Source organism: Nycticebus coucang, chromosome 1, assembly GCF_027406575.1.
Source record: "Nycticebus coucang isolate mNycCou1 chromosome 1, mNycCou1.pri, whole genome shotgun sequence".
Taxonomy (NCBI): domain Eukaryota; kingdom Metazoa; phylum Chordata; class Mammalia; order Primates; family Lorisidae; genus Nycticebus; species Nycticebus coucang.
The window spans coordinates 138,329,405-138,353,937 of record NC_069780.1 but is presented as its reverse complement, the minus strand read 5'-3'; the positions used below and the strand labels follow the sequence as shown (position 1 = coordinate 138,353,937).

General features: G+C 40.0%; 1 protein-coding gene across 1 annotated transcript in view; it reads left to right on the top strand.

The window, feature by feature from the left end:
* SLC30A5 (solute carrier family 30 member 5) overlaps positions 1 to 23,858 on the top strand; it is a 40,818-nt gene extending 16,960 nt beyond the window's left edge. Inside the window, exons 5-16 of the mRNA XM_053589311.1 lie at positions 551 to 638; positions 2,601 to 2,688; positions 4,803 to 4,879; positions 5,124 to 5,294; positions 7,180 to 7,468; positions 7,646 to 7,854; positions 8,565 to 8,722; positions 10,201 to 10,330; positions 14,882 to 15,083; positions 18,017 to 18,243; positions 21,627 to 21,755; positions 23,052 to 23,858. Coding sequence (XP_053445286.1) covers positions 551 to 638; positions 2,601 to 2,688; positions 4,803 to 4,879; positions 5,124 to 5,294; positions 7,180 to 7,468; positions 7,646 to 7,854; positions 8,565 to 8,722; positions 10,201 to 10,330; positions 14,882 to 15,083; positions 18,017 to 18,243; positions 21,627 to 21,755; positions 23,052 to 23,222 — 1,939 coding nt within the window. The 3' untranslated portion in view covers positions 23,223 to 23,858. The remainder of the gene's footprint in view (positions 1 to 550; positions 639 to 2,600; positions 2,689 to 4,802; positions 4,880 to 5,123; positions 5,295 to 7,179; positions 7,469 to 7,645; positions 7,855 to 8,564; positions 8,723 to 10,200; positions 10,331 to 14,881; positions 15,084 to 18,016; positions 18,244 to 21,626; positions 21,756 to 23,051) is intronic.
* The last annotated feature ends 675 nt before the right edge of the window (positions 23,859 to 24,533 follow it).

Below are 24,533 nucleotides of genomic sequence, written 5' to 3'. Positions count from 1 at the left end.
CTGGACTGAACTGATCCTCTTGCCTCAGTCTCCAGAGGAGGTGGGACTATAGGCGCGTACCACAACACTCAGCTTATTTTTCAATTTTTAGTAGAGATAGGGTCTCCCTCTTGCTCAGGCAGGTCTCGAACTCCTGAGCTTAAGGGATCCTCCCACCTCAGCTCCCAGAGTGCTAGGATTATAGGTGTGAGCAACCATGTCCAGCCCAACATAGTTGTTTATTATCGTTAGCAAATATTGTGCATAATTATATGTGCTGTACCTTTATACAACTGGCAGCTCAGTAGGTTTGTTTACACCAGCATCATCCCAAAATGTAGTGCATTACAGGATGATGTTATGACAGGTGAGATGTCACTAGGCAATTGGTATTTTTCAGCTACATTATAAGCTTATTGGACCACCTTCTTACACGTGGTCTGCTGTTGACTGAAACATCATTATGCAGCACATGACTGTACACTGGTATTTATTTTCTTTTCTCTACTTCTACTTGAATTCATGCTTCTTAATAAAGATAAATTTCATCAATGATGTTTCATTTTTGTAGGACTTTGCTGCTATTTGAACATAGTGATATTGTTGTCATCTCATTACTCAGTGTTTTGTTCACCAGTTCCGGAGGAGGACCAGCAAAGGTATAATTTTTCATTATCAGTTACTTGGAAATTGAAAGTGTAAGTGTAAAATATCATCCAAAGCAGTAAGAATGCAGGAGGTGAGGCATGGTGGCTCATGCCCATACTGTAATCTTAGCACTTTGGAAGGCCAAGGCAGGAACATCACTCAAGGCCAGGAGTTTGAAACCAACCTGGATAACATACCAAGATCCCATCTCTACCAAAAAATTTTTTTAATTAGCCAGAACTTGGTAAGGTAGCTTATACCTATAATCCTAGCACTCTGGGAGGCCAAGGCAGGAAGATCCCTCAAGCTCAGGAGTTCAAGACCAGCCTGAGCAAGAGGGAGGTTCCATCTCTACTAAAAATAGAAAAATTAGCTAGGAATGGTGTGTAGTCCCAGCTACTTAGGAGGCTGAGGCAGGAGGATCACTTGAACCCAGCAGTTTGAGGTTGCTGTGAGCTAGGCTCATACCACAGTACTCTAACCAGGGCAACAGACTGTTGTCTCCAAAACAAAAGACTAAAAGAACAAAAAAAAAGAAAGAAAGAACTTTGCCTGCACTAATAATCAGAAATGAGAGTATACATCTTACTTATCTTCTGATTAATATTAGAAATGAATCAGGAGGACAGGCTCATTGGCTCATGCCTATAATGCTAATACTCTGGGAGGCTGAGGTTGGAGGATCCCTTGAGCTGAGGAGTCTGAGACTAGCGTGAGCAAGAGCAAGACCCCATCTCAACTAAAAATAGAAAAACCAAGGCAAGATGATCTCTTAAGCCCAAGAGCTTGAGGTTGCTGTGAGCTATGATGCCATAGCACTCTACTCAGGGTGCCAGATTGAGACTCTGTCTCAAAGAAAAGAAAAGAAATGAATCAGGGCATCTGACCAAGATTCTGTGCTTTCTTTTTTTAAGTTAAGATGCCCAAGATTCTGTGCTTTCTTTTTTTAAGTTATGACACTGAGCATTATGAAATTCTCAGTTGCCCGCTTTGTTAACAAAAGATTAAATTATATTCTCTATTTGAGTATTGTTTAATATTACCATATCTTAACTCAATGAAAACTTAAATTAAAATTGGAGGAAAAAAATATTTTTTTTCTTTTTTTTTGAGACAGAATCTCAAGCTGTCACCCTGGGTAGGGTGCCCTAGCATCACAGGTCACAGCAACCTCAAACCCAGACTTAAGCAATCCTCCTGCCTCAGTTTTTCTATTTTTAGTAGAGATGGGGTCTTGCTTTTCCTCAGGCTGGTCTCAAACTCATGAGCTAAAGCAGTCCACCCACCTTGGTCTCACAGAGTGGTAGGATTACAGGTGTGAGCCACCGCACCCAGGCAGTTTTTGTAGAGACAGGTCTTGCTATGTTGCCCAGGCTGGTCTCAAACTCCTGGCCTCAAGCTATTCTCCCATCTTAGCTTCCCAGAGTGCTGGGATTACAAGCATGAGCCACTGTGCCTAGCCCGGTCGGTAATTTTCCTTTCTTTTCTTTTTTATTATTAGGGGTGGAAGTAGAGGTCTGACTTTAATTTTCTTGATTATTTTTCCCTATAGAGAAGTAGTAATTGGAATATTCTGTAACTCTCACACATTGTAGAGTAAAATAAATTCCTACTAATTATCCTTCAGCTACTTTAGCTTAGGCTTTTCAACCAGAAATAAAATAAGATTCAGGAAGGTTAGTTCTATAAATAGTAATAGTTTGTTCATAGTAACACGCCTAGCTGTGTTAGCAAGTAAATAATTAAAATTATCAATATTATATATCTTAAGTGCCCTTAAAATATTCAGCAGAATTTGTTAGATCTCTTTACTTTTATATCTTACTGTTAAAATTAAAATTTATGTATTATCAGATGTTATTTTTCTTTAAATATTTATTTGGAAAAAATACTTCTCTGTAGTGTTTGTATAGTTATCTTAAAAATCAGCCCTTTAAAAAGGTCATCATTAATGTTATTTTCTTTGTTTTCAGACAAGGGGGGCTGCTTTTTTCATTATTGCTGTGATCTGTTTATTGCTTTTCGATAACGATGATCTCATGGCTAAAATGGCTGAACACCGTATCCTTTTGCAATATATGAGGGAGTTACTTAAAGTCTTACAGAAAAATGGAAGTCTGGCAGCATGGGAAAAAGAGTAAATGAACTTAACTGATTAGTGATGAATGAAACTTTCAGATTAATGTAGATGTTCTAGATCAGTATTCAAATAATGAGCAAATCCATTCTGAGTTAAATATTTTATTGCATTTCAATATCTTCTATAGTTCCCTAAGTTTTCAGAAATTTAGGGACATTGAAAGAATATTTTAGAATGTTTTGGCTCAGTGCCCATAGCACAGTGGTTGTAGCGCCAGCGACATACACGAAGGCTGGTGGGTTCAAACCTAGCCCGGACCAACTAAACAACAATGACAACTGCAATAAAAAATAGCCAGGCGTGGTGGTGGGTGCCTGTAATCCCAGCTATTTGGGAGGCTGAGGCAAGAGAATGGCTTAAGTCCAAGAACTTGAAGTTGCTATGAGCTGTGACAGCACGGCACTCTACCCAGGGCAACAACAACAAAAAAAAAAAGTAGAATGTTTTGGTGTTTAAACATAAATAGATGATTTGCTATTCAGCATAATCTGTTTGCTCCATTATAATTTCATGATTTAAATGTTAATAAATGAAGAAACTTTGCCATCTTTTTGCCTGAAAGAAAAATTTCAAATTATCTTAACTGGTATTCAATTTTGCTCTAAATTGTTTCTTTCTTTTTTTTTTTTTTTTTTCCATTCATTGTTGTTTAGCTGGCCTGGGCCAGTTTTGAACCCGCCAGCCTCAATGTATGTGGCTGGCACCATAACCACTGTGCTATGGGTGCTGAGCCAAGCTCTAAATTATTTCTACTTCAGCCTCCACTCTTCTCTCCTGTAAATCCAACTTTCTAGGCAAATATGACTACTCATTTTACTCTAAAGATAAGCCTTGTTCTTTCCTATCCACACACCTTTACTCAATCTATTCAGTAGAACTTGAAGCACCAGTTTTGATTCTTCTAGGTACTCACTGCTGTAAAACTTATTAGTAAATTAATAATAATTTACTTAGTTACAAAGAGAGAGAGGAGCATGATTTTGAAAAAGCTTAGAGTTGGGCTGCGTCTGTGGCTCAAGGAGTAGGGCACCAGCCCCATATACCGGAGGTGGTAGATTTAAACCACAGTCCCAGCCAAAAACCGGGGTGGGGTGGGGGGGATGGGGGGGTGGGAAGGGTGGGGAGGAGAGGGCAGTGCCTATGACTCAGTGAGTAGGGCTCCTGCCCCATACACTGAGGGTGGCAAGTTTGAACCCAGCCTCAGCCAAACTGCAACCAAAAAATAGTCAGGCGTTGTGGCGGGCGCCTGTAATCCCAGCTACTCAGGAGGCTGAGGCAAAAGAATCACCTAAGCCCAAGAGCTGGAGGTTGCTGTGAGCTGTGATGCTATGGCACTCTACCCAGGGCGATACACTGTCTTTAAAAAAAAAAAAAGAAAAGAAAAAGCTTAGAGTTGCTTATATAACCTCTATTTCCCACCCTATCTTCTTTTACTTGCTACTTGCTTCCTTTCTTGAAGTTTATGTGGTCAGTGACTTAGAAGACAGGTTTAGGATCGATTTTATGTGTCACTTGAAAAGGGCAACCTCAGTTTCACTGGCCAGGAATGGTCCAAGGAGATCCATTGCTTTTGTCCCTTTGAACTACTTAATAGTATGTATGTATATGCCTTTTGGAGTTTAACTACTGAAATGTAGCAACTTTATCTTGAACACTATTATAATGGTTTTTAGAAAAAACAATTGATAGGGCAGCGCCTGTGGCTCAAGGAGTAGGGCGCCGGTCCCATATGCCATATGCCGGAGGTGGTGGGTTCAAACCCAGCCCCGGCCAAAAAAAAAAAGAAAAAACAATTGAAACGTAGACATTCCAGTTGATAAATTAGGTCCTGGAATTAACTGTTATATTGTTTTGTTTTGCTTTCTTTTTAAGGGAAACATGTTAATGAAGATATTCAGGTTTGCCGCCCCCCCCTCCCCCCGCCCGCATACCAGGCTATACTCAACCCAAAATAATGCAGTTAAAATTTGCAGGAGAATTCACATTTCAGGGAATTAATTTTTTGCAATTTTTACCTTTACTCCAACTCACTTAGCTGAAGGACATCATGACAGTGCTCTAACGCACATGCTTTATACAGCCATTGCCTTCTTAGGTGTGGCAGATCACAAGGTATGTTCTTTGTTGCCAAGGGGATGAAAAGATTCTGAAAGTTACAGCAACTATAATTATAAAAGAACATGTAAAATAAGTTATCAGTTATCACTAATTTACAATATTGTCTACCATTTAATAGTTAACTTATTGAGGATATGGAGAAAACATGCTAGTTCTGTTTCTTCAAATATCATACATTTGAGGACTGAGTATTGGACTATATATGTTTCTAATGAGACTTATCTAATTTTACTCATAGGGTGGAGTATTGTTGCTAGTACTGGCTTTGTGTTGTAAAGTTGGTTTTCATACAGCATCCAAAAAGCTCTCTATAGATGTTGGTGGAGCCAAACGTCTTCAAGCTTTATCCCACCTTGTTTCTGTGCTTCTCTTGTGTCCATGGGTCATCGTTCTTTCCATGACAACTGAGGTAAAAGCAAAAATTCATTGGTAGAAATAAAATGAATTGTCATTACTTAAAATTTTAGTTTAATACATTGTTTTTTATGTTTAAGTTGAAAATACGTGAAGTTGGCCAGGTGCGATGGCTCACGCCTGTAATCCCAACACTCTGGGAGGCTGAGGCAGGTGGATTGTCTGAGCTCACAGGTTGGAGACCAGCCTGAGCCAGAGTGAGACCCCGCCTCTATAGCCAGGCATTGTGGTGGGGTAAGTCCCAGTTACTTGGGAGGCTGAGGCAAGAGAATTGCTTGAGCCCAAGAGTTTGAGGTTGCTGTGAGCTGTGATGCCATGGCATTCTACCAAAGACAACAAAGTGAAACTCTGTCTCAAAAAAAAAAAAAAAAAGAAATTTGGAGCTACTTTTATTGTTTATGAAATATACAAATTAAATACTATTACATTTATTGTTTATGAAATATACAAATTAAATACTATTACATTTATATATCCCTTAACATTCCTGTGGCCCAAAAGAATCAGTTGATGAAATAATTAAAAATTATATGTTGGGCTGCACCTGTGGCTCATTGACTAAGGCTCTGGCCCCATACACCAAGGGTGGCAGGTTTGAACCCGGCCCCGGCCAAACTGCAACAAAAAAATAGCCAGGCGTCGTGGCAGGCACCTGCAGTCCCAGCTACTCAGGAGGCTGACGCAAAAGAATCACCTAAGCCCAACAGCTGGAGGTTGCTGTGAGCTGTGACGCCATAGTACTCTACAGAGGGCAACAAAGTGAGACTCTGTCTCTAAAAAAAGAAACTATATGTTAGGCTTAAGGATTGTGGGTTACTTAGTCTTTCTCACTTATTAAGCAATAATCTTTTTTTTTTTTGGCCAGGTGTGGTGGCTCACACCTGTAATACTAACATTCTGGGAGGCCAAGGCGGGTGGATTGCCTGAGCTCACTGGTTCAAGACCACCCTGAGCAAGTTTGAGACCTCATCTCTAAAAAATAGCCAGGCCTTGTGTTGGGTGCCTATAGTCTCAGCTATTTGGAAGGCTGAGAGAAGAGAATCAAGACTTTGAAGTTGCTGTGAGCTATGATACAATGGCACTCTACTGAGGGCAGAAAAAGTGAGTCACTGTCAAAAAAAAAAAAATCTGACTCAGCGCCCATAGCTCAGTGGTTTGGGTGCCAGCCACATACACCAAGGGCTGGTGGGTTTGAATCTGCCTGGGCCTGCTAAACAACAATGAAAATACCTGGGTGGCACCTGTGGCTCAGTGGGTAGGGCGCCAGCCCCATATACCAAGGGTGGCGAGTTCAAACCTGGCCCCGGCCAAACTGCAACAAAAAAATGGCCAGGTGTTGTGTGCAGGTCCTGTAGTCCCAGCTACTTGAGAGGCTGAGGCAAGAGACTCGCTTAAGCCCAGGAGTTTGAGGTTGCTGTGAGCTGTGATGCCATGGCATTCTATCAAGTGTGACTAAGTGCTCTGTCTCAAAAAAAAAATAAAAACAGAAATAGAAAAACTGAAGCAATAAGATTGCTTGAGCCCAAGAGTTGGAGGTTGCTGTGAGCTATGATGCCATAGCACTCTACCCAGGGCAATAGCTTTAGACTTTGTCTCAGAAAACAAAAAAAAGAAAGAAAGAAATCCTTCCACCTCTGTTTCCCATAGTGCTGGGATTATAGGTATAAGATACCATGTCTGACCAGTGCTTTTTTGTTTTTTAATCCTTTGGAGAATACTGGGAGAAAGTGCCAGTATCTTGAGTTTAAATCTGGGTGTTTTATAAATCATATTGAATCATAAGATTATCTGTTTATATTTAAGAAGATTAACAAAAGCATCTTGTAAGATGTGAACTTTATATCCATATAGTCTTAACAATTTCTTTTTTTAATTTCTAGAGTAAAGTCGAGTCTTGGTTTTCTCTCATTATGCCTTTTGCAACAGTTATCTTTTTTGTCATGATCCTGGATTTCTATGTGGATTCCATTTGTTCAGTCAAAATGGATGTTTCCAAATGTGCTCGCTATGGATCCTTTCCCATTTTTATTAGTGCGCTGCTTTTTGGAAATTTTTGGACACATCCAATAACAGACCAGCTTCGGGCTATGAACAAAGCAGCTCACCAGGAAAGCACTGAACATGTGCTATCTGGAGGAGTGGTAGTGAGTGCAGTATTCTTCATTTTGTGTAAGCATGTTCTCCCTTGTTTTTACTTTAACAAATTTCTCTCTGTGGATTCTGATGGTCAGATCATTTATTTGGGAAATTCAAGGTTTGCATTTAGTACTGACAGTTACCTTGTTGGTTTTTGATAGCTGAATCTTTTAAAACTTTTGCAATATTCTTTTTTTTTTCTTTCTGTAGCTGCCAACATCTTATCATCTCCCTCTAAGAGAGGACAGAAAGGTACCCTTATTGGATATTCTCCTGAAGGAACACCTCTTTATAACTTCATGGGTGATGCTTTCCAGCATAGCTCTCAGTCAATCCCTAGGTTTATTAAGGAATCACTAAAACAAATTCTTGAGGAAAGTGACTCCAGGCAGATCTTTTATTTCTTGTGCTTGAATTTGGTAAGATTTTTAAATATTAATGGCATATCTTAAAAGCTTAATATTTTAACAGTTCTAATATAATTTCAGTAATTCTCAGATTTCTGATAATTAGAAATGGGTTAAAAATCACATTTTCTGTTAGCAGTAACAGAATTACAGGATCAAATTCACAGTACTTATGCAAAGAGTTTTGGAACTACAGAATCATATTCACAGTACTTAATGAAAGGAGTTTTTGAGGCATATCGAAGTATTGCTTTAAATGCTTTTCCAAACATGCAAATATGGTGGTATTTAAGAAGTTTTATCTAATTCTTAGAGGATTTCACTGAAGACCACTGATGGCTAAATTTTATAGCCTTGTTATTTTTTACAGACATAAACAGAACTGTCTCCTTTTAAATAGTTTATAAAATGAATATATATAACTTGTCTTAGTTTCTTACAATTTATATGAAATGAAGTCTCTGGTATAAATAACTAAAGAATTAGTTATAGCAGGTCTTGATGTAAGGTTTGTATAATTAAAGATTAAAATCTGGTGGCGCCTGTGGCTCAAGGAGTAGGGCACCAACCCCCTATACCGGAGGTGGTGGGTTCAGGCCCGACCCCAGCCAAAAACTGCAAATAATAATAATAATAAAATAAAGATTTAAATCTTCAGGATTAAATTCTTATAAATATTGAGACGTATTTCCTCCCATATTTTTTTTTTTTAACATTTTTAGCTTTTTACCTTTGTGGAATTATTCTACGGTGTGCTGACCAATAGTTTGGGTCTGATCTCAGATGGATTTCATATGCTTTTTGACTGCTCTGCCTTGGTCATGGGACTTTTTGCGGCCCTGATGAGTAGATGGAAAGCCACACGGATTTTCTCTTATGGGTAGGTACACGGACTATCATGATACAGCATAAGATAAAAATACAAAGTACCAATTCCTTTTTATGGAATAAATTGTATTACTTTTAATGCAAATAGTTTTCAGATCTTCATTTTTCTTTAATTTGAATTAGACAGTAAGTTATGAACCAACCACTGATAAATACTAAATGGCAGTAAATTCAAGATTGTACTCCCTGCCGGGCGCGGTGGCTCATGCCTGTAATCCCAGCACTGTGGGAGGCTGAGGAGGGAGAATTGCTTGAGCTCAGGAGTTCGAGACTACCCTGAGCAACAGTGAGACCCCGACTCATGAAAAAAATGGTAAAACCCAGCCGGGCGCCACTGCAAGAGCCTGTAATCCCAGCGGCTTCCAGAGGCTGAGGCAGCGGGGTGTGAGTCTGAGGTTGCGTGAGCTACCACGCCCACTGCCCTCTGCTCAGGGGCATAGGGTGGGACCCTATCTCAACAACAGAAAAAAAGATTGTACTTCCTGACAAATCCTCTTTTTAGGCAGGGAGCCAAATTCAGTTAAAATCTTGAAGTCTTTACTCAATATGTTTCCTTAAGGCAATGGAAGGTCCATGGTCATTTACATCTTTGCTGTTAGAGTACTCAAAATTTAAGTGGCTATACATGAAAATATCCTTACATTAAGCAAATAATTCAGTTCAATGAATACTAGAATCCCTTTGTGTGAGGTATTTTAGAGGATAAGATATCCTCTAAATTAATAAACCAGTTCTTATCAACTATTTGTTTTGAAAGATGGATGAACCAAAGATACAAATAATTTTAGAACAAAGCAGAATGTATGTGCCATGATAGAGATATAAATCTCATTAAGCGTTTAGTTTAAGGGAAGGAGAAATAAACTCCTTGCTGGAAAATTAAGTGGACTTTTTGTAAGAGAATCACTAAAGAAGGATTTTGATATATAAAATTTTAACAAATAGATATATGTATGGAAAGACCTTCCAGTGTTAATATATTTAAAATAATGGTGGGTGGTGCCCGTAGCTCAGTGGGTAGGGCACCAACCACATACACCCAGGCTGGCGGGTTTGAATCCGACCTAGGCCAGCTAAACAACGACAACTGCAACAAAAAAAATAGCTGGGCTTTGTGGGGGGCGCCTGTAGTTCCATCTAATTAGGAGGCTGAGACAAGAGAATCACTTAAGCCCAAGAGTTTGAGGTTGCTGTGAGCTGTGATGCCACGGTACTCTACCAAGGGCAGCATAAGACTGTCTCAAAAAAAAAGGTAGGGTGGCGCCTGTGGCTCAAAGGGGTAGGGCACCAGCCTCATATGCCAAAGGTGGCGGGTTCAAACCCAGGCCCAGCTAAAAAAAAAAAAGTAAATTTCTATTATTATTATTTAGTAGTTTTAAAATCTTGACTTGTTTCCTCATTATAAAATAATGTTTATACTTTTAAAATATTTGTTATTTTACTTTTCTAAACAGTACTCTTTATTTTTAGGTATGGCCGAATAGAAATTCTCTCTGGATTTATTAATGGACTTTTTCTGATGGTAATAGCTTTTTTTGTGTTTATGGAGTCAGTTGCTAGATTGATTGATCCACCAGAATTAGACACACACATGTTAACAGTAAGTCTTCGTTTTTTATTTGAATTTCTACTCATAAAGATTTTCCATGCCGTAGTTTAACTATTTGTAGTTATTGATTTAGGAGATTTTATTTTTTACTTAAATTAATGTAAGTTCCTATCTTGCTGTTTATATACACTGCTACCTCTTAGAAATCAACCAGTCTGGCTGGGCACAGTGGTTCATGCTTGTAATCCTAGCATTTTGGGAGGCCAAGATGGGCGGATCACTTGAGGCCAGAAGTTCAAGAACAGCCTGGCAACATAGCAAGACCCTGTCTCCATAAAAAATAAATATTTGGATGTATGGTCATTACAAATGTAATTAGATAAGATGAAGCCAGGCCCAGTGGTATATATTTGTAGTATCAGCTACTTGAGAGGCTAAGGCAGGAAACTCCCTTGAGCCCAGGAGTTCAAGGTTTTAGTGCACCTGTGAGTAGCCTAGGCAACATAAAGAGAACTTGTCTCTAAAAACATTTTTAAATAAATGTGCAGGATGTGGTATTTCATGCTCATAATCCCAGCACTTTGGGAAGCTGAAGCAAGATTATTTGAGGCTACCAGCTTTAGACCAGCCTAGGCAGCATAGTGAGACCCTGTCTGTACAAAAAGGTTTTAAAAAATCAGCCAGGCCTGGTGGCACAGGCTTGTAGTCCTTACTGCTTAGAAGGCTCACGTACAAGGATTGCTTGAGTTCAGGCATTTGAGGGTATGATCTGGACTCTGCACTCCAGCCTGGGTAAGAGACTCTGTTTTCAAAAAAAAGGAAAAATCAAACCATCCTTTTTGGTAATATTTTAGTAGTCAAAACATTACATTTGATGACATTGTAAAATATACAGGTTTCTTTTTGACTTACTAAATATTTTTGTTTAAAGATGTGTCTTTGGGCGGCGCCTATGGCTCACTGAGTAGGGGGTGACAAAGTGAGACTCTGTCTCTAAGAAAATAAATAAAGATTTATCTTTAAATATTTGAGTCAATTCACACGATGTTAGAAAAATCAAGGAGAAAATTATAATTTTAAAGGCTTCCCTCCACAGATATAGATCATAACAACTGTTAATGTTCTCCCTATACCACCAAAATTTATTTGTCCTAGTCCTTGTAGTTGCCATGTCCTTCCCTCACTTCTGCCCTTTAGCCTCCTTCATGACTTTGCTTAAAGTTCTCTGGTGCAATACTTTCCCTTAATCCCTCTCCTCCCTCTTCAAAGTTTATTAAATACACCTTCCTCTGTATTCCCATTGTATTTAGTGCATTCTTTTAGCAGCTCTAAGTGTGCAGTTGTTTGATTTATCATTCTTCCACAATTAAGAGATAAGTATGGCTCAGCACCTATAGCTCAGTGAGTAGGGCGCCAGCCATGTATACCAAATCTGGAGGGTTTGGTCCTGGCCTGGGCCTGCCAAATGACAACTGCAACCAAAAAATAGATGGGCATTGTGGTGGGCACCTGTAGTCCCAGCTACTCAGGAGGCTGAGGCAAGGAAATCGCTTAAGCCCAAGAGTTTGAGGTTGCTGTGAGCTGTGATGCCACAGCACTCTACTGAGGGTGACACAGTGAGACACTGTCTCAAAAAAAAAGAAAAAAAAAAAAAAAGCCAGGTGTGGTAGCTCACACCTGTAATCCTAGCACTCTGGGAGGCCGAAGTGGGTGGACAGCTTGAGCTCACAGGTTCGAGACCAGCCTGAGCAAAAAAGCAAGACTCAGCTCAGCACCTGTAGCTCAAGCAGCCAGGACACCAACCACAAACACTGGAGCTGGTGAGTTCGAATCCAGCCCAGGCCGCCAAACAACAATGATGACAACTACAAACAAAAAACAAAAAAACAATAGCCAGGTGTTGTGGCGGGCACCTGTAGTCCCAGCTACTTGGGAGGCTGAGGCAAGAGAACCACTTAACCCCAAGAGTTAGAGGTTGTTGTGAGCTATGAAGCCACAGCACTCTACCCAAGGCAACAGCTTGAGACTCTGTCTCAAAAAAAAAAAAAAAAAACCGAAGACTCCGTCTCTACTAAAAATAGAAAAACTGAGGCAAGAGATCTCTTGAGCCCAAGTTGGAGGTTGCTGTGAACTATGACACCAGGCACTCTACCCAGGGTGACAGCTTGAGACTGTTGCTGCAAAATTTAAAAAAAAGAAAGAAATCTGGCTCGGCTCCCATAACATAGTGGTTTTGGTGACAGCCACACACACGAAGGCTGGTGCATTTGATCCTGGCCCGGGCCTGTTAAACAACAGTAACAACTGCAACAAAAAAAATAGCCAGGCGTTGTGGCAAGTGCCTGTGGTACCAGCTACTTGGGAGGGTGAGGCAAGAGAATTGCTTAAGCCCAAGAGTTTGAGGTTGCTGTGAGCTGTGATGCTACGGCACTTTACCAAGGATGACATAATGAGACTCTGTCTCAAAAAAAAAAAAAAAAGAGGTAAGTATCTTCAGGACCTGAACTGTGTATCATTAACTCGTAAATTTTAGCACCTAGCTTATAGTAGGAAATCAGCAATTAATTGTTTAATGACTAAAAGCAGTTCTGAGGCTCAGCGCCTGTGGCTCAAGCAGCTAAAGGGCCAGACACATACACCTGAGCTGGTGGGTTCGAATCCCAGGTCCGCCAAACAACAATGACAGCTACAACCAAAAAATAGCCGGGCGTTGTGGCGGGCACCTGTGGTCCCAGCTGCTTGGAAGGCAAAGGCAGGAGAATCACTTAAGCCCAGGAGTTTGAGGATGCTGTGAGCTGTGATGCTACGGCACTCTACTGAGGGTGACAGCTTGAAGCTCTGTCTCAAAAAAAAATAAAAATAAAAGCAGTTCTGAGTCTTACTGGTGGAAGCATACACTAATAAAACATTTTTGAAGTATAGTTTGGAAATATATCCTGGATTTTTAAATGTTCATATCTTTTGACCTTTAATATTTATCATACATAAATATTGACGCAAGTGTATATAAGTACCTGATTCATTATATTATGTATAAGAGTGGGAAAAAATGGAAACAATCCAGTGTCCATTAGTGAAAGAAATAATTAAATAAATTTATTATAGTAGAATACCATACAGATATTAAAAACAGTGAAGTATAGATATACATACAGCTAGAATATACACATATAACAATACAGCCATTAAAAAGAATGAAGTGTACGTCTATTTACAAGATGTACTAAGTGAAAAAAAAATTCCAAACTAGTATTGTAATATGATTCTGTTAGTGGTTCACAAGGTGTATATGTATGTTTAGTAATAAGCAATGGTAAGTAACTTTGTATATCCTCTAGAGCAGTGGTTATTAATGCTGCGGCCCTTTAGTACAGTTCGTGTGGATCACAACCCTCAGGTTGAGCACTGCTGCTTTAGAGTATTATTGTGGCACCATTAAATCAAGCTAATTTCATTCACTTCATTATAAAAAAGAAAACAGGAGATTACTGTTATATATTTGCTTTTTCTTTTATCCTTTATTTATTTATTTATTTTTTTTTTTTTTTTGAGACAGTCTCACTTTGCCACCCTAGGTAGAGTGTATCATTCTTAGGCTTAAGTGATTCTCTTGCCTTGGCCTCCCTAGTAGCTGGGACTGCAGGGGCAACCATCACAATGCCTGGCTATTTTTAGAGACGGTATCTCACTCTTGTTCAGGCTGGTCTTGAATTCTTCAACTCAAGCAATCCACTCACCTTGGCCTCCCAGAGTACTAGGATTACAGGCATGAGCCACTGTGCTCAATCCTTATATATTTGTTTTTTCATTGTATATTTTCTACTTTGGAAATTCTTAACTATTTTTAAGACATGGTAAGACTGTATTTGGAATTCACATATTGGTAATTATAATCATTGCTATATACGTTCAAATTTACTTAGTTAATATAAACAAGATTTCAGGTATAGCGTATACTTGCCCTAGTGAGCAATACTTTCAGACTTTTTTGGGAGTGAAGACAGAGTCTCACTGGGTGGCCCAGACCAGAGTGCCATGGCATCAGCCTAGCTCATAGCAACTTCCGATTCCTGGACTAAAGTGATCCTCCTGCCTCAGCCTCCTGAGTGGCCATAACTGTAGACACCTGCCACAATGCCCAGCTATTTTTTCCTATTTTTAGTGGAAAGAGCAAGTAGCTCTTGGCTTTTGTTCAGGCTGGTCTTAAACTCCTGAACTCAAGGGATCCTCCTGCCTCTACCTCTCAGAGTGCTAGGATTATAGGGAGAAACCACCACACCCACCCTAATCTCTTTATTTAAATAAACAAAACTTTGTATCATTTATTTATGCATAAACCATGAATCAAGTATATGTGGTTCTTAATCACCTAATTAGAGTTATGTCCAATTTCCTCTACCTATCAATTTTGATATTTGGAAGTTAAAATGTTTCTTCTAAAATATTCTAAAGTTATAGAGGACTTACTAAAGTTAGTGAAGTTTTCCTGTACAAACTTTAAAGGCTATAAACAGAAAAACATAATATAGCTATGTAGTAACTTTTAAGTAAGTTTATTTAAAAATTACAAATTTAAAGGTTTTCTTTTCTCCCTTTTGCTAGCCAGTCTCAGTTGGAGGGCTGATAGTAAACCTTATTGGTATCTGTGCCTTTAGCCATGCCCATAGCCATAACCATGGAGCTTCTCAAGGAAGCTGCCACTCATCTGATCACAGCCATTCACACCAAATGCATGGACACAGTGACCATGGGCATAGTCACAGCCATGGATCCACAGGCGGAGGCATGAATGCTAACATGAGGGGTAAGTTCTTGTCAAATATTATCCAACCTCTCAACTGTGTTCTAAATTAACACTCTGTATTGTAGTAAGCATTGGTCTTCTGGTATCATTTGATTTTTATTTATTTTTATTTATTTATTTTTCTTTTTGAGACAGAGTCTCACTATGTTGCCCTCAGTAGAGCGCCATGGTGTCACAGCTCACAACAACCTCAAACTCCTGGGCTTAAGTGATTCTTTTGCCTCAGCCTCCCAAGTAGCTGGGACTACAGGCACCTGCCACAAGGCCCGGCTATTCTTTGGTTATAGTTGTCATTATTGTTTGGCAGGCCCGGGCTGGATTCGAACCCGCCAGCTCTGGTGTATGTGGCTGGTACCCTAGTCGCTGAGCTACAGGTGCCAAGCTTCATTTGACTTTTAAAAAGCAATCTGTGGCTAAAAGAAACATCTGAAGTCATCGGTTGTGGAAAACACTCATATCTGCATATATGTAAAGTAGAATATTCAGCCTTTAAAAAGAAGGAATTGTGTAATAGGTAGCAACATAAATTAACATGAGGACATTATGCTGAGTGAAATAAGCCTGTCACAGACAAATACTGCTTGTTTCTATCATATAGAATGAAACTCAGAATCAAAGAGTAGAATAATGGTACGAGAAGGAGAGGAGCAGTTACTGATCAGTAGGTATAATGTTTCAGTTAAGCAAGGTGTGTAAGTTCTAGAGACCTCCTGGTACAACATAATACCCATTGTCAGCAATAGTGTATCATACACTGGGCGGCGCCTGTGGCTCAGTTGGTAAGGCGCTGGCCCCATATACTGAGGGTGGCGGGTTCAAACCTGGTCCCGGCTGAACTGCAACCAAAAAATAGCCGGGCGTTGTCAGGTGTCTGTAGTCCCAGCTACTAGGGAGGCTGAGGCAAGAGAATCGCTTAAGCCCAGGAGTTGGAGGTTGCTGTGAGCTGTATGATGCCATGGCACTCTACCAAGGGCCATAAAGTGAAACTCTATCTCTACAAAAAAAAAAAATAGTATATCATACACTTAAAAAAATTGTTAAGAGTAGGGCAGCGCCTATGGCTCAGTGAGTAGGGCACCGGTCCCATATACCGAGGATGTCAGGTTCAAACCTGGCCCCAGCCAAACTGCAACAAAAAAATAGCCAGGCATTGTGGTGGGCACCTGTAGTCCCAGGTACTTGGGATGCTGAGGCAAGAGAATTGCCTAAGCCCAAGAGCTGGAGGTTGCTGTGAGCTGTGACACCACTCCGCTGAGGGCAATAAAGTGAAACTTTGTCTCTAAAAAAAAAAATTTGTTAAGAGTATAGTTTTCAAAAAAAAAGAGTATAGTTTTCATGTTAATTATTCTTACCACATTAAAGTAAAAAATTATTATTTTTTTTGCAATTTTTTTGCTGGGGCCAGAATTAAACCCACCACCTCTGGTATATGGGGCCAGCACCCTACTCCTTTTAAGCCACAGCCACTGCCCTAAAGTAAAAAATTATTGAAGTGAGGCTGGGTGCTGGGCTCACACCTGTAATCCTCACACTCTGGGAGCCCAAGGCTGGAGGATCCCTAGAGCTCAGGAGTTTGAGACCAACCTGAGCAAGAGCAAGACGACTCCTCCCCCATCTCTACTAAATATAGAAAAAAGAAAATTAGCTGGGTATTGTGGCATGTGCCTATAGTCCCAGCTATTCAAGAGGCTGAGGCAGGAAGATCTCTTGAGCCCAGGAGTTTGAGGTTGCTGTGACTTAGACTGACACCACTACACTCTAATCTGGGCAACACAGAGAGACTCTGTCTCAAAAAAAGAGGCTGGCGAGGTGGCTCACACCTGTAATCGTAGCACTCTGCAAGGCCTATGTGGATGGATTGCCCTGAGCTCACAGGTTTAAGAACAACCTGAGCAAGAGCAATACCTCGCCTCTAAACATAGCCAGGCATTGTGATGGGCTCCTGAAGTTCCAACTACTCAGGAGGCTGAAGCAAGAAAATCACTTGAGGCCAAAAGTCTGAGGTTGCTGTGATCTGTGACACCACAGCACTCTACCAAGGATGACAAAGTGAGACTGGCCCAAAAAAAAATCTTCAAAATCTAAAAATACAGTCCTTTTCATATTCATAGTTGGAATAAATATTTGAAAGAGAAGCACTGAAAGTGAATCACTATGAACTTTCAAGGAATTTTCTTTTCCTGTTTCGGAATCTTTATTGCACTATAAAACATTTTAGAGGAATATCACTTATGTTGAATTGTTTATCCTGATCATTGTTTTTTTGTTTGTTTTTTTTGTTTGTTTGTTTTTTTGAGACAGAGGCTCACTATGTTGGCTTGGGTAGAGTGCCGTGGTGTCACAGCTCACAACCTCAAACTCTTGGGCTTAAGTGATTCTCTTTTTTTTTGCCAGGGCTGGGTTTGAACCCTCCACCCTCACAGCATATGGGGCAGACGCCCTACTCCTTGAGCCACAAGATCCACCTTAAGCGATTCTCTTGCCTCGGCCTCCCAAGTAGCTGGGACTACAGGTGCCAACCATAACAACCAGCTATTTTTTTGGTGCAGTTGTCGTTTAGCAGGCCTGGACTGGGTTCGAGCCCGCCTACCTTGGTATATGTGGCTGGCACCCTAACCACTGATCTGCAGGCGCTAAGCCTATCTTGATTATTTAATGTAAGTAATTTGTTCTAGCATCATTTTTAGGAAGACTTCACAACCTACACCACAATAAAACTCTGCACACTGTTTGAGGTGCCCGTGTTCTTATGTTTTTACCACTGTACTTTGAACTTCTTGAAGGCAGTGACCATGTTTTAGAGACGTTTTGAAGTACTAAGCCGCTAGCAAAGTGTGTAGTTCACAATAGGTACCAGTAATACTGGTAAATAGATAAAAGAACTAAATTAGATGTACCATAATTTTGAATGTTTTTATATGTTTTATTTGTAGGTGTATTTCTACATGTTTTGGCAGACACACTTGGCAGCATTGGTGTAATTGTATCCACAATTCTTATAGAACAGTTTGGATGGTTCATTGCTGATCCCCTCTGTTCTCTTTTTATTGCTGTATTAATATTTCTCAGTGTTGTCCCACTGATTAAAGATGCCTGTCAGGTTCTACTACTGAGACTGCCACCAGAATATGAAAAAGAGCTACATAATGCTTTAGAAAAGGTATGTAATTTCTTCAATATTTGTTTTCCTATTAAAATTGGCCAGGTACGATGGCTCATGCCTATTATAATCCTAGCACTCTCGAAGGCCAAGGTGGGTAGATTGCCTGAGCTCACAGGTTCGAGACCAACCTGAGCAAGAGCAAGACCCTCTCCCCTAAAAATAGCCGGGTGTTGTGGCAGGCGCCTGAAGTCCTAGCAATTCAAGAGTCTGAGGCAAGAGAATTGCTTGAGCCTAAGAGTCTGAGGTTGCTGTGAGCTATGACACTGTGGCACTCTACCGAAGGTGACAAAGTGAGACTGTGTCTCAAAAAAAAAAAAAAAGAATTAAAATTGAATAAGTCTCTGGAAGCAAGTATTGCCAATAAAAAAAAATTGAAATCAAATTAAGTACTTATACAGGAAATATTTAAGACATGAATGAAAAATAAACAGTTTTACTAAAAGTATATAAAACAGGGATTGAATACATGGAGAGAGATACTTTTTCTTTTGTTTAGATCTCAATTCAGGCGGTGCTGGTAGCTCAGTGGGTAGGGCACTGGCCACATACACTGAGGCTGGCCGTTCAAACCCTGGTCCAGGCCAGCTAAAACAACAACGACAACTGCAACAAAAAAAATAGCCAGGTGTTGTAGCAGGCGCCTGTAGTCCCAGCTACTTGGGAGGCTGAGGCAACAGAATCGCTTAAGCCTAAGAGTTTGAGGTTGCTGTGAACTGTGATGCCCTGGCACTCTACTGAGACTGACATAGTGAGATTCTGTCTCAAAGTAAAAAAAACATCTCAATTCAACCAGGTACTAAGAGAAGAGGATTGCTGGAGCCCAAGAGTTTGAGGTCGCTATGAGCTATAATGCCACAGCACTCTACCAAGGCCAAAAAAATTAGACTCCGTCTCAAAAAAAAAAAAAAATTGAAAAATTCATTCTACTTTTTTTTTGTAGAGACAGAGTTTGACTTTATAGCCCTCGGTAGAGTGCCATGGCATCACACAGCTCACAGCAACCTCCAACTCCTGGGCTTAAGCGATTCTCTTGCCTCAGCCTCCCTAGTAGCTGGGACTACAGGCGCCCGCCACAACACCCAGCTATTTTTTTGTTGCAGTTAGGCCGGGGCCGGGTTTGAACCCGCCACCCTCGGTATATGGGGCCGGCGCCTTACAGACTGAGCCACAGGCGCCGCCCAATTCATTCTACTTTTTACAAAGTGTTTTCTTTTTTTTTCTTTGGCCGGGGCTGGGTTTGAACTCGCCACCTCCGGCATATGGGACCCGCGCCCTACCCCTTTCAGCCACAGGCACCGCCTAAAAAGTGTTTTCTTTTTTTTTTTTTTTTTCTTTAAATTCCAACACAAAAAGTGTTTTCTATTCCAAAAATATGTCAGGCTGGTCTTGGTGAATCATGCCTGTAATCCTAGCACACTCTGGGAGGCCAATGTGGATGGAGTACCTGAGCTCAGGAGTGGGTGGGAGACCAGCCTGAGCAAGAGGGAGACCTCTCTACTAAAGATAGAAAAAAATATAAACTAGCCAGTTGGCAGCACCCGTAGCTCAGTTGGTAGGGTGCCAGCCACATACAGCAAGGCTGGCGTGTTCGAACTGAGTTCGGGCCAGCTAAAACAACAATGACAACTGCAACAAAAAAATAGCCGGGGATTGTGGTGGGCGCCTGTAGTCCCAGCTACTTGGGAGGCTGAGGCAAGAGAATCGTTTAAACCCAAGAGTTTGAGGTTGCTTTGAGCTATGACACCATGGCATTCTAGACAAGTTGAGACTTTGCCTCAAAAAAAAAAAAAACAAAAGAAAAGAAAAGAAACTAACCAGGCATGGTAACAGGTGCCTATAGTCCCAATACTCAGAAGCTGAGGCAAGAGGATCGCTTGAGCCCAAGAGTTGAGGCTGATGTAAGCTATGACACCATGGCACTTTACCCAGGGCAACCCAGTGAGACAACTGTCTCACAAAAAGAAAAAAAACGTTTTGAAAATGAAAGTGGCTAAAAAGCACTTTTATGCTATTTTATAAATCTTTCCCAGTTAATTATGTCACATTGATAAATATTCTAAAACAGGCCCAGCACCCATAGCACAGTGGTTAGGGCACCAGCCACATACACCTGGGCTGGTGGGTTCAAATCTGGCCTGGGCCTGCTAAACAAGAATGACAAGTATAACAAAAAAATAGCCGGGCATTGTGGTGGGCGCCTGTAGTCCCAGCTATTCAGAGCCTGAGTCAAGAGAATCACTTAAATCCCAGAGTTTGAGGTTGCTGTAAGCTATGATGCCATAGCATTCCACCAAGGGTGACAAAGTGACACTCTGTTTCAAAAAAAAAATGGTGGCACCTGGAGCTCAAGCTGATAGGGTGCCAGCCACATACACTGGAGCTGGCGGGTTCAAATCTGGCCCGGGCCTGCCAAACAGTAACTACAGCCCAAAAATGGCTGGGCGTTGCAGCAGGCCCCTGTGGCCCCAGCTATTCAGAAGACTGAGGCTGGAGAATCGCTTAATCCCAGGAATTTGAGGTTGTTGTGAGCTGCAACGGCACGGCCCTCTATAGCTTGAGGCTATAGCTTGAGGCTCTGTCTCAAAAAAAAAAAAAATACATATATATGTGTATATATACACACATACACACTAAGATATTTTTATTATATGACAGAATAGTATTGCATTATATTGGTAGTCACTAACCAATCCTCTCATGTTGAACATTGAGGCAATCTTTTGAATGTTATCTCTATATAACAAATAATGTTTGTATGTAAAGCAAACTACCATATACCTAGTTCATTGGATATTGGATAGGTTCAGATAATGTTTAGAATAGACAAAGTTGGCTGAGAGTAGTGGCTCACGCCTGTAATCCTCGTACTCTGGGAGTCCGAGGCGGGTGGATTGCTTGAGCTCACAGTTCAAGACCAGCCTGAGCAAAAAGTGAGACCCTGTCTCTACTAAAAATAGAAAAAAGACTGAGGCAAGAGGCTCTCTTGAGCACAAGAGTTGGAGATTGCTGTGAGCTATGACATCACAGTACTCTACCCCAGGGTGACACCTTGAGACTCTGTCTCAAAAAAAAAAAAAAAAGACAAAGTTGTTTTATCAATGAAAATAGGGATATAACTATTCATGAAAGCCAAATTAAGGTATAAAGACCCTGCATTTGCCTTCCTCATATCACTCATAAGTCAGAATATTTTAAGTACCTTTACTTCAGACTAGTCCTTCTGCCATCCATTTCTACTTCTGGCCTCTGCTATTTATGTTTTGTTTTTTTAATCAGCTAAATAGTGAGTCCTTTGCCAAGTAATCTGTGTGTTTACTTTCTATCAGAAAGCATTTCCATTAAGTTAATTAGCCATTTATATCAACTCTTTTATTTGTCAGATACAGAAAATTGAAGGATTAATCTCATACCGAGATGCTCATTTTTGGCGTCATTCTGCTAGTGTTGTGGCAGGAACAATTCATATACAGGTGACATCCGATGTGCTGGAACAAAGAGTAGTACAGCAGGTAATAATCTTTTGTTTTTAAAGTAATTTCAGCTTAGGTAATTCATATATAATACTAGTTTCAGTATTTAGAGGATAAGCTGAAGTTAATGTAATAAAATTTATTATGGTCTATCTTGGTTTCCAATAAATTATGTTATTATAAATCTATCCCTTAATAGTAGGTTGGCAGTATATATGTTATGTTTGGAGATAAACAGTTCCTAAAGCCCTATTCTAGATGAACCAAATTAGAAACAATAGATATTTTCCTTTTCTACTATGAATATAAAGTCAGTAATTTATTGACTTTCTAAAAGATTCTTAATATGTTGATGAACTAATAATAAACATTACCATGAGGATTTATCTTAGCCTACCTGTAATCATAAAAAATATGATACAGATTCAATATCCAAAATGCTTGCGATCAGAAGGGTTTTGAATTTCAAATTTTTTCAGATTCTATAATATTTATGTTATGCGGGCGGCGCCTGTGGCTCAGTGAGTAGGGCGCCGGCCCCATGTGCCGAGGGTGGCGGGTTCAAACCCAGCCCCGGCCAAACTGCAACCAAAAAAATAGCCGGGCGTTGTGGCGGGTGCCTGTAGTCCCAGCTGCTGGGGAGGCCGAGGCAAGAGAATCGCGTAAGCCCAAGAGTTAGAGGTTGCTGTGAGCCGTGTGACGCCACGGCACTCTACCCGAGGGCGGTACAGTGAGACTCTGTCTCTACAAAAAAAAAAAAAAAAAAAAATATTTATGTTATGCTTACCAGTTGAGCATCCCTAATCTACAAATCTGAAATGCTTCCATGAGCATTTCCTTTGAGTGTTATGTCAACACTCAAAAGTTTCCGAACTTGTTATGTCAACACTCAAAAAGTATCACAGGCCGGACATGGTGGCTCACGCCTATAATCCTAGCACTCTAGGTAGTGGAGGTCGGTGGATTCCTTGAGCTCAGGAGTTCAAGCCCAGCCTGAGCAAGATTAAGACCCCATCCCTACCAAAAAAATAGAAAAATTAGCTAGGTATGTGGCAGGTGCCTATAATCCCAGCTACTCAAGAGGCTGAGAGAAGAGGATTGCTTGACCCAGGAGTTTGAGCTTGCTATGAGCTAGGCTGATGCTACCGCACTCTACTCTGAAGCAGCAGAATGAGATTCTGTCCTTCCCTAAAAAAAAAAAAAAGTTTCAGATTTTGGACAGTTTTAGATTTCAGATTTTCAGTATAGGGATAATCAGCCTGTATCAGTTATTTAAGACATATTAATACACATGTACTAAATGCATTACTTTAAATATCTGGATCTTTATAACAGGTTACAGGAATAATTAAAGATGCAGGAGTAAATAATTTAACAATTCAAGTGGAAAAAGAAGCATACTTTCAACATATGTCTGGACTGAGTACTGGATTTCATGATGTTCTGGCTATGACAAAACAAATGGAGTCTATGAAATACTGCAAAGATGGTACTTATATCATGTGAGACAATTCAAGAATTTCCCCTGGAATCTGAACAAGGATGATTAAATAACTCAGTATTTGTAATACTGCCAGAAGGATGAAAATGGCACATAATTCTACAGGAACTTTTAAAGCTCCCTACTATTGGATCAAGCAATCTTTCTTAAAGGAAATTTAAATACAGAATGAAGCATTATTTATACAAGTAAAATAATTATCTGAATTATGTGTATAAAGGAATCTTAAAATTTGAGTAAACATAAGATTCCTTGTCATCTTCAAAAATGGAGACATAATGATGGATCCTAGTGAAAACCAAAATTATTTGTTTACTATCAGAAAACATCTTCATTGTAAATATGTATTTACATGTTTATTACAAAGACCCAAATGAGAAATTTTTAGTCAGTTTTTTGCATAGCCTAAGGATGAAATAGGAATAAAAGTTCTATATTTATGCAATTTCTGTATATAAAACTGGTTTCTAATTATAACTTAAATCCATTACGTAAAATCTGTATTGCCACTTTAAATGTAAACTAAATTATTTGGAAGAAACTTCAACCACTGGTATGAGATAATCAGTAAGAACAGGGAAGTTTTTGATGTATTATAAAAACCAACCACTCTGTAAAATAAATTTTTTTACTTTTGGTAATATTTGCAAGTGAATAATTAATTTATTAGGGTAAATTACTAGTTTGTGTGCATGTTATTCATTCACTTGTCATCTTCCTCTAAATTAGAATATTCCATTTCTAGTTATGCATTTAGCATCCTAAGCTGTTTATCAAGCTGATATCGAAGCAGTGCTAGGCTTTTCATCTTTTCATTTAGCTCCATATATTGTGGAAGAGCCAATTAAAAGAATCATAAGCAACTATCAAGAATTAAATTCTCTGGGGCAGCGCCTGTGGCTCAGTGAGCAGGGCGCCGGCCTCACATACCAAGGGTGGCGGGTTCAAACCCAGCCCCAGCCAAACTGCAACACCCGGGTGTTGTGGCGGGTGCCTGTAGTCCCAGCTACTTGGGAGGCTGAGGCAGGAGAATCGCCTAAGCCCAGGAGTTGGAGGTTGCTGTGAGCTGTGTGACGCCACGGCACTCTACCAAGGGCAATAAAGTGAAACTCTGTCTCTACAAAAAAAAAAAAAAGAATTAAATTCTCTGCCTTTGAATGTAACTTCTTTCTAATTTTTGGAACATATAGACAGCTATATAAGAAATATCAAATAATAGGTAGTTATATCAAAGTTTAATAAGTAAACTTTGTCCATAAAAATTGGGCACCATGAAATCAAACTACCCAATAACTACTTTCTCTAGTAATATCTCA